The sequence below is a fragment of the Aphelocoma coerulescens genome, unplaced genomic scaffold (genome assembly GCF_041296385.1).
Source record: "Aphelocoma coerulescens isolate FSJ_1873_10779 unplaced genomic scaffold, UR_Acoe_1.0 HiC_scaffold_146, whole genome shotgun sequence".
NCBI classification, from domain to species: domain Eukaryota; kingdom Metazoa; phylum Chordata; class Aves; order Passeriformes; family Corvidae; genus Aphelocoma; species Aphelocoma coerulescens.
Genome location: NW_027183496.1, coordinates 282704 through 292500, shown reverse-complemented (window position 1 = coordinate 292500; position 9797 = coordinate 282704). Strand labels below are relative to the sequence as shown.

Sequence of the window (9797 nt, the reverse complement as noted above, 5' to 3'; positions counted from 1 at the left end):
TACTTAATGGCCAGGAGATAATATCACTGGTCAATGAGTCAGCCCAGGACTGCTTCAGATGCCTCAATATGATAAGCCAGATAAGAACATCAGCCTGAGATAAGAACAAAACAGGGCCCCAGGAAGAAAACTCCTGAAGACCTTGCCAGAAGTGGCTGACTAAGAGAGCAATCAGGAGAGGTGCACTTCCAGCACCTATTCCATCTAGATTGGGGGAAATCAGCCAAGATTACTCTGCATGACATTGAATGCCTATCCTGCAAAATTCAGTGAAATTTGTGTGGCATTTAAAGACAGATAGGAAACACCTGGAAAGTTTAAGAGCCTTGGGAACTTCCAAATTCAATGGCAAAGCTGACAATAGCGCTTTCAGGGACATAATTACAGCCAAAGAAACTGCGAAGAACATGCAGGAGACAAGCAAAAGCTGAGCTCCTGGTCCAGATGAGACTAGCCTAAAGGACCTCAAGAAGACAGACCCTGAGTTTGCCCAGACCATGGAGCTATTCAACCTTTGGTTAACATCAGGTAAAATCTTGGACATGGTGAGGGGATGCAGGACTGTATTAACACCAAAGTCAACCAAACCGGAAGGTTTCCAAGACATGAATAACTGGAGACCCATCATGATTGGCTCCATCCTGTTAAGACTGTTCTCCAGAATATTAACAGCCAGGTTGACTAAACCATGCCCCCTCAACCTAAGGCAAAGAGGCTTTATAAGAGCAGCAGGATGCTCTGAAAATTTGAAACTCCTGCAAACAATAATTTGATCTGCCAAAAAATATCACAAACTGCTGGGGGTTGTATTCGTGGACATCACTAAGGCTTTTGACACCATCAGCCAGCAGCACATTCTACATGGTCTGCAGCAAAGGGAAGTGGACCCTCATGTCATCAGCTTGGTGAGCAATATGTATGAGAACATCCATACATATATCACCACAAAGAAAACAGACAGACCACATCCAGATCCAGGTTGAAGTAAAACAGGGCAACCCAATATTGCCTTTTGCAAGCTGGAAGAGAGTGGCAGAGGGTACCACCGGGGAATGAACAGCGTCACAGCGATGGCATTTGCAGACAATCTGGTCTTATTGAGCGATTCCTGGGAAAACATGAAGCAGAGCATCAAGATATTAGAGACCTTCTGCAATCTCACCGGTCTCAAAACACAAGGGGAAGAGTGCCACGGCTTTTCCATCAAGTAAATAAAAGACTGTTCTAGCATCAACAACTGCACTGCTTGGACCATCACCAGCACAGCCCTGAACATGACCGGCCCCGGTGACTCTGAAAAATATCTGGGCCTGCAGATTGACCCTTGGATTGGTGTAGCAAAATCCATCCTATCTACAGAACTCGAATTCTGGTTACAGTGAATTGGTAAAGTCCCTCTTAAAACTCTAAGAATCAAAAAATTGATAGCCCAAAAACCATAGACCATCCCTCAACGGACCTACCTGGCTGACCATTCCGAGCTGAAAGCAGGGTTCCTCGAGGCCCTTGACCTAAAAATTTGATCAACCCTCAAGGAATGGCTGCACTTACCTGCATGTACCTGTGATGCCATCTTGTACTTGAGCATGAAGGATGGTGGGTTGGGTATTGTGATGTATGGATGCGAGAGACACAAGGTAGGTGTAAGTGAATCAGGTTTATTGTAAAGTTAGAGAGCGTTCATACTTTTTAGTGTGACAAACTGTTTTGGCTGCTCTCTCAAAAACCGGTTACAGTCCCCTAATAAATCTCTTGTCTTGACAGTTTGTCATTCTTTTCTCAAGGCTTGCAGCCTGACAAACAGGACGCCTTTTGTGTTGTCAGATCTTGTGTAGTCAGCTTTCTTCCACGCTTCTCAGCATTCTTGCTCACGCGATGCAGCAGCAGCTTCCTCTGTAACTCCACGCAGCAGCCTCTCCAGCTGGCAGTGGCCGCTCAGGCAAGAGGGGACAGGGGACAGCTCTCCTTTTGCAGCCTCACGGGACAGCAATCTGTCTCAGCACCAACCCCAGCAGCGGGCAGCAAACAGCAAAGGCAGGCAGGTCCGATCAGGCAGCACTGGACCTCAGCGTCACTCACCGGCAGCTGGCAGAAGTGGTGAAGGCAGCAAATCTGATTGAGCAGCAGTTGGTGTCGACAGCCAGAAGAAGCAGTAAAACAAGAGGGCAGACCCCAAGAGCAAGTCACAGTGCAGCCCCATCTTGGTAAGGACAGGCACCCACTCCGAGCACCACAGGTGACTGCTCTGCCTCTGATTGCTGACCAAAGGGGGCAGAGCCCAGACCCCACACATCAGCAAAGGCTCGGTTTGCCCCCAGCCTCTCATGGTATCTCTGTGATTGCTGAGAACCAACCCCCCAGCCACAGAGCTCAGTCCCCAGCAACACTTCCAAACTCTTGTTTCTCTGGCTGAGCCATCACCATGGTGTGTGAGGAGCATGGCCATTTCTTTTGTTTCCTAATTGCCCCTAATTGTCTCCTGGGCATCCCCTGCCCTCCCAGCCTCTTCCTTTCAGATGGGACAAAATCCCTGAAAAGAAAAACAAACCCACAACAACCAGCAGTCACACCCAGCCTGAGGGGTCTTCTCTGCTAATTGGTCCTTATCCACCAGCAGAATGGGCAGCTGCAACCACTTAGACAATCAAGGACTCCCAAAATATCCTGTGACTCACAGAATGACATCATTCCATTGTGAACCTCCCTGACCTGGGGGAGGTACTGAGCATTTCCACCTGAACCTGAGCATATAAAATCTGCCTTGGGGGACCTGAGACACCACTGGTGCTCAAGGGATCCAGAGGAGGAGCAGAACTTCCACAGGAGCAGCACTATTGACAAGACAGTGACCACCGCGTGGTAGGATCTTGGCCATCCCTGTGACCAGCACGGTGCCAGGTTGTACTCAGTCTTTGTGGCTTAAAACCTGTTTTCTCTTGATTGCTGTGTTTATTTTAATCTCTTTAATGAATTTTAACTGTGACCTGAACTTACTCTTGAAGTGGTTGAGCCAGGTTCATTTCTCCTGCCAGTTTCCCTTAAAACCAGCACAGTGTTTTTTGGGGGTGGGCTGTTTGGAGCTTGCAGGACTCCAAAGCTGAGGCAAAAAGATCCTCAGGGGGATGCTGGGGTGTCCCCAGGAAGTGTTTCTCTGGTAGTCCTGGTAACTGCTGCCAGCAGAGCCCCCATGGTGGGCGGGGGATGCTGGGTCCTAACCCCACGGTGAGAGTTGGACTTTCCCCGGGTCAGGCACTGCTGCCTTCAGCCCAGAGCCAGGGGGTTGTGGGACCCCTCAGAAGAGCCAGAGCAGGGGCACCTTGGTACCCTCAGAGTGAGGAGAGCAGAGAGGAGCAATATTGGGACTGCGGGAATCCCAGCAATATGGAGGAGGGGAAATCTGGAAAGGGTGAACCCTGGGATTGCCTGCACCCTAAAGTGGGGACCTCAGAGAGGGGGGACCTCAACAATTCCCAGGACCCTCAAGTGGGAAAGGGGGGATGCATTGGAGCCCTGGCACCCTGAAGCAGAGAAGAAAGGGAGAAGGGACCCCAGGACTCCCAAAGCCCCCAGCATTCCTAAGTGAGGGGATGCCAGAGAAGAGAGACACAAAGGATCTCAAAGTTTGGAGAGCAAAGTGGGGGGAGCCTTGGAATTCCAGGCACCCCAGGCAGCTTGGGGTGGGTGGGGACCAAGCAGATGGGGGAAACCCAATACATTCAGGACCTGCAGCAGCTGGGAAATGAGGGAGCTTCTGGAACCTCAAAGTGGAGGGACCAGAGAGGGGGAACTTGCAGGAGGCTTCTTTGGAACTGAATCTTGGTCTTTTGGAGGTTTTTATGGACACCAGAGGCCCGGTGACTTCTAGAGATGGACTTGGGCAGGAGGAACCTCCAACCCAATGCGCTCACCCATTGCTTTGCCCCATTCCAGGATTTCCTACTCCCAAACCTTGGTCGGATGGAGGAGAAAGCTGTGAGGAAGAGGAAGATGCCCCAGGACAGCCAGACAGGTGAGGCAGAAGTCACTGCCCCTTTCCCCCTCTCTTCTGCTCCATCTCTCAGCCCAGCATCACCCCTGGCTGCAGGACAACCCTGCTGCCGACGCCGTCCTGTCGAGGATGGACTGGGGGGATGTCCTTCCTCTTCTCTCTGACATGGAAGCAAATCCCATCCTCTCTTTGTCCTTCCTCCCCCAGACAACGAGCTGAGGATGGAGAACAGGAAGGGCAAATCCCCCCGCCAGAGTCTTGTGGAAGAGGTCGTTTTGAGTGGCTCCACATCACAGGAATGCAACGGGGAGGAAAAGGCCCAAAGATCCCACACAAAGAGGGGCTCCAAACCCAGCCCAGGGTGCTCCAAGGAGGAAAGACCCACCTTGGGCCGGGATGGCAGCTGGAGCTCCAGCCAGAGCTCAGACCTAGTGGTCCATGAGCAGCTTCATGATAGGGAGAAGTCCTATGAGTGTGGTGAATGTGGGAAGAGCTTCCGCTGGAGGTCTGACCTGATCTGCCATGAGAGGGTCCATACTGGGGAACGGCCCTACAAGTGCTTGGAATGTGGGAAGGACTTCAATGTCAGCTCCAGCCTCATCCGCCACCAGATGACCCACACTGGGGAACGGCCCTACAAGTGTGGGGAATGTGGGAAGAGGTTTAGCAGGAGCTTGGCCCTGATTCACCACCAGATGATCCACACCGGGGAGAAGCCCTACGAGTGTCCCGAGTGTGGCAAGAGGTGTCGGGACAGCTCCAAACTCCTCCTGCATCAGCGGATTCACACAGACGAGAGGCCCTTCCGCTGCCCTGACTGTGGGAAGGGCTTCTGCCGCAACTCTAGCCTTGTCCCCCATCAGCGCATCCACACTGGGGAGAGGCCCTACAAGTGTCCTGAGTGTGGGAAGAGCTTCACCCGGAGTTCTCACTTGACTAATCACCGACAGAGCCACTGGTAAGGGAAGCTCTGGGACCGCCCCAACTGCAGGAAAAGCTTTGTCTGCTGCCCCAACTTCATCCCTCATCAGAGGACCCACTTTGCAAAGAGACCTGGTGACCCACATTCCTGGTGATCCACGTTGGGAAGACACCTGGATGGTGATCCCTTCTTCTGGTTTCCCACAGGCACCTGGGTGAACACAGGGGCAGGGTTGGTGCTGTTGCAGTTTTCCCTGTAAGTAACTTCTTTGTCTTATCCCTTCTGTTATCAATATTGTTGCTGTTCCTGTTTGTTCCTTATTGCTTTGCTGTTCCCAATAAATTGTTCTTATCGCAGCCCAGGATCTTTGTCTTTTGTGCTTTCCATGGGAGGCAGTAGGGGAGTGAGAGGCGTCGCGGTTTTAGTAGGAGCATGAAATTGGGGAATACCATTCCTAAACCACGGCACAAGCAAAGGGGTTTTCTGGTGACATCCCAGGCTTTTCCTGGGATGATAAAAAGCCGTGGGTTCAGAGGCAGTCAAAGCCATTGCATGATGACATCCCAGGGGACTTCAGGCTGCTGGGGCATTGATCTGTCACAGGCACTCACAGGGGCTCCATGGTGACATTCCAAGAGTCTCCAGGCTGCTAAAGAGCCATGAGGTCACTGGCAGTGACTGAGGCTCCACAGTGATATCCCAGGGGTCTCTAGGCTCCTAAAGATGCATTAGTCACACACAGCCACAGGGACTCCACAGTGACATCTCAGGGGTCTCTGGGCTGCTAAAGACTGGGTCACAGGGGCTTCATGTGAAATCCAAAGGGTGTCTTCTTCCAAAGGGCCATAAGCTCACACATACTCCCAGGGGCTCCATGGTGACAACAGACGTGTCTGTATGCTGACAAGGAGCCAGGATGTCACAGTCAGTGACAGGAGTCCAGTGGTGAAATCCCCATGCTCCTACAGAACAGTGAGGTGATGGACACTCACAGGGGTTCCATGGTGACATCCAGGAGTCCCCAGGCTGCCATAGAGCCAGGATGTCACAGACACTCACAGCATTCCTGTCATGGGCAGAGTGGGAGCTTCAGGCGATGTTTTTTAGAGAAGTTCCCATTGGGTCATGAGGTGCAGAAGAGACCCCCAAACACAGCCCATAGATCCCCAAACCCCTCCAGGACCCCCAGGTTTTCTAAACTCCTTCTATGAGGGGAGCCTGGGAACAGCTGGATCCAATCCCAGCGCCAGATTTTGGCAAGGGTTTATGTCTTTTTGGCAAGGATTAGACAGGTGGAATTGAAGCTTTATGTAAATTGTCCCACAGGATGAGTAATGGCAAGCCAGATCTATTTATAGAAATACAGATATAATTGATTACCCTCATGATTAGAGAAAAAGATCTTAATCAGAATTATTTACTGTATAGGAGCTGTAACAACTATTACAATCTAGTGCTGTAGGATGCAATTTTGAAGCACCATTATAAAAGCAAAACCAGTCATTAAGCAGAGATTGATGTCACTCATCCAGATCAATGACCGTGGGCAAATCTCTGTGGCTCAGTCTTGAGCAGTGACCTTGTGGAGTGTCCCCACTCCAGGGAGGAATCTCCACACCCCCCAAGAAGGGAAATGTCAGAAGACGTTGCCATTAAAATTTGGGACGGGGCTTTCCTAGTCTGAGGTGCTGCCCTGTCAGTCAGATGTGCCCAGGCTGTGCCAACTCCACAGCTCTGGAGAAGCTCTCAGTGGTGTCACTTGGTTGGTTGTTCCTTTCTCCAGGGATTTTACCAGCTCTGCCACAGCTTCAGCTCCCTCTCATGATGTTGAACTTTGGGATGAAGGAGTCAGGCTGGTTTCTGCATTATTCACCCCAAAAGCAGTGTGACCTCCCTTGTGCATTCCCCACTGGGGGCTTTGCAAACAGGGCCTTGTTGGAGCTGTTTGAGCCCATGCCAGGCAGAGCCTCCTGCTCCAGCAGGAACTGCTTTTCCTGTGCCATGACCAGGGCAGACCCTGCTGCAGGAGAAGCCCCAGGCCAGCCCAACACATTGAAGGCCTCAGTGCAGAGTGCCGTGGTGGGGGCTGTTGCAGGGAGAGCCTGAGACACCAAAGGCACCTTGGCAGCAGCAGCTCCTTGCAGGGCATGGCCAGAAGCCTCCCTGGCCAAGCTGGCCCAGTGGCCAGCACGGCAGAGCTGCTGCTTCAGGGGGTGACTTCTGGCTGGGCTCTGCTCCACCCCACAGAGTGTGAACTCAGCACGGAGTCTGGCACAGCCGTTGTGCCTGAGCCCTGCACAACCTCAAGGTCACCTGTGGCATCCTGGCTCTGTCAGGCCCTGGGGCAGGGCAGAGGGAAAGGCCAGAGCAGGGGCTGGCTTTGGCTGCTGAATGTGGGCTCCAGCAGAGATGAGGAGTTGAGGGAGTTGAATATGAGGTCACTGCTGTGACATGGGCCTGACTGACAAATGATTGGTCTCAAGAATATCTTGGGGACTAGATGTTCATCACAAAACCACTGATCCCAGCAGAGACAAGACCAGGAGAGAGGAAAGGGGAGAGCCAGACCCAGGGGACAGGGCTGGAATGGCTGTAAGGTCACTGCCACTGCAGCAGCCTGTCTGGCCCCCAGCAGACATTCTGTGAGGTCACCCAGCACATCAGAGAACCCCCACAACAGGAATTCCATCCTTGGGGAGTGGAGGGGTTGGCACAAACCTCCTGACCTTGAAGAATATTGGGATGGAGCATCGTTCTCTGGCTTGCACAGTTGCAGTTCTGTGCCACTCTCACTGTAAAATATTTCCTCCTTAGATCAAATCTAAATTCCCCCTCATTCAGTTTAAAGCTATTGACCCTTGTTCTGTCACTGCAAGGTTTGGGAAAAAAATAACACTCCATTTTTCTTGGACTTTGATCACTATGTTTCCATTTTCAAAGACCTTAGAGACAACCCAAAAATCTCCCAAGATGGGCTTTGGAGACCTCATCACAAAACCAGCAGGTGGAGGCTGAGGGCCCTGGGCTCAGTTGTGTGGAGACTGAGGACAGAAGAGAAGTAGCCTGGGAGGGCTTGAAGGGAGGTTTCAAAGATGGAGGAGCTTTCCTTCATTGTATAAAACAGCCTGACAAAGAAATAATGGCACCAAGGGCAGCTGGGCAGCTCCAGACTGGACACCAGGAGAAAGATCTTTCCCTCCCAGGGAAGTGCTGTGGTGCAACACGTCCCCCAGAAGGAGTCTGGAGCAGCCCAAGGCTTTGTGTGGCCAGGCAGAGGCAGGCAGGACACAGAGCTGCCAGCAAAGGAAGGGGCCAGCCAGGTGGGGCAGCCGGGGGGATGAGGACAGCCTGCAGGGACAGAGGCGCAGGGCAGGGACAGCGTGGGACAGCCTGGGCTGCAGAGGGCAGAGGGATGGGCAGCAGCTGCAACAGAGCCAACTTGTGCAGCGCTTTGGCCACGGCTGCTGGCCCTGGCCCTGAGGCCAGGAGGAGACAAGTGACCCCTGCAGCCCTGGGGCCTCAGTGCCTCCCTGTCCCTGCTCAGCGGCCTGACTGGGGTCGCCCCATGGTGCTGCCCTTGGCACTGCACATCCGCACATCCCAGTGCCCCGGGAAGAGGCCTGAGCACTGAGGGAGGGACAGGATCTGCCTTGCCAGGGGCTGGGGCTCAGGCCTTGGCCCTTTGGAGTCATGGAACACATCCAGGTTTCCTCAGCATCACGGACACCTTTCCTTGCCTGTCCCCACCTGCCATCAGTGCCTCCAGTGTTCTGCTCTAACTGGAACCTGGGGACACTTTCTCATCCTCAGTGTTCCTCAGTGGAACCCACTAAAACTTCAGGAAACTTTGGAGATTGATATTGACTTGGAATTCTTGAGAGATTTCTTCGGCTCCCTCTCAGGGACTGATGTTCAGGGCCTCAGCACCAAGCCCCAAGAGGGTCAGCAGAGTCCTTGTGCTGTGTCTGTGCTGCTGAGCTGGGCCGGGCTCCTGGCACAGAGGCGGCTCCTGACAAGCGGCAGCGCTGCAGAGAGACAGCTGTGGCCACGAACAGCTCCTGGGCACAGCCCAGCAGGGCTGGGGCATTGCCTGCAGCCAGTCCAGGCACAGCACAGTGGCTACCTTTTCAGTTTCCTACTACTGGAGAATGGCAGGGGGAGGATATAAATAAAAGGTATTATGAATTTTGACAAGTCCCTGAGACATCTGAAGTCTTACTTTTAGTGATCAGTCTTAGTCTGACCTGTTGTTTTTCCAACCTGCAAACAGAAACTGCCCCAGCCAGTGCCCTGCAAACAGGCAGGTTCCTGCAGGGTCAAGGAGAGTGCCCAGAGATTTGGGGTCTGTGAGTGCTGGCAGGGACTGATCAGGCACAGGCAAACAAGTCCAGGAGGAAAATCTCCAGGAAGCAGAGATAAGATCTGGGAATGACAGAAAATAAAACCCAGAAATGTTGTGTCAGGAGAGTTGAGAGGTCTCCTGTCTTGGCGTGACATCCATAGCATCCCCTCCAATGCAGCCCTCTCCCTGTGAAAAGCCTCCCTCCCTCCTCTCCCAGGGATGGCTGCAGGGTGTGAAGGTGGGGGTGCAGCCAGGGGTGCCCAGAGCTGTCCTGCAGAGCCGCCCTGCACCCTGCCTTTGCCAGGAGAGGGGATGTGTCAGCTGCCAGGGGCAACTGTCAGCCTGCAGGGCAGGAAGCCAAAGGCAGCTGGATCCCAATGTGAGAACAGTGCCCACTCCAACACAATCCATCCTCCTGCAGCCCCCACAGCCAGATCCCCCATCTCCTGCGGCCCCTTCCCTCCCAGAGCTTTCCCTGGGGGACAGCCCAGAGCTGAGCGCAGCGCCAGCCCCAATGTGTGGGAAAATAAGGGGAACGAGGGACA

General features: G+C 53.1%; 1 protein-coding gene across 1 annotated transcript; it reads left to right on the top strand.

Annotated features, from left to right (window-relative positions):
• Nucleotides 1-2804: 2804 nt before the first annotated feature.
• LOC138100832 (zinc finger protein 773-like) lies at nt 2805-5256 on the top strand. The gene is made up of 3 exons (XM_068998693.1): nt 2805-2898; nt 3931-4009; nt 4196-5256. The coding sequence occupies exons 2-3, from the start codon at nt 3958-3960 to the stop codon at nt 4948-4950; spliced, it is 807 nt and encodes a 268-aa protein (XP_068854794.1). The 5' UTR covers nt 2805-2898; nt 3931-3957; the 3' UTR covers nt 4951-5256.
• The last annotated feature ends 4541 nt before the right edge of the window (nt 5257-9797 follow it).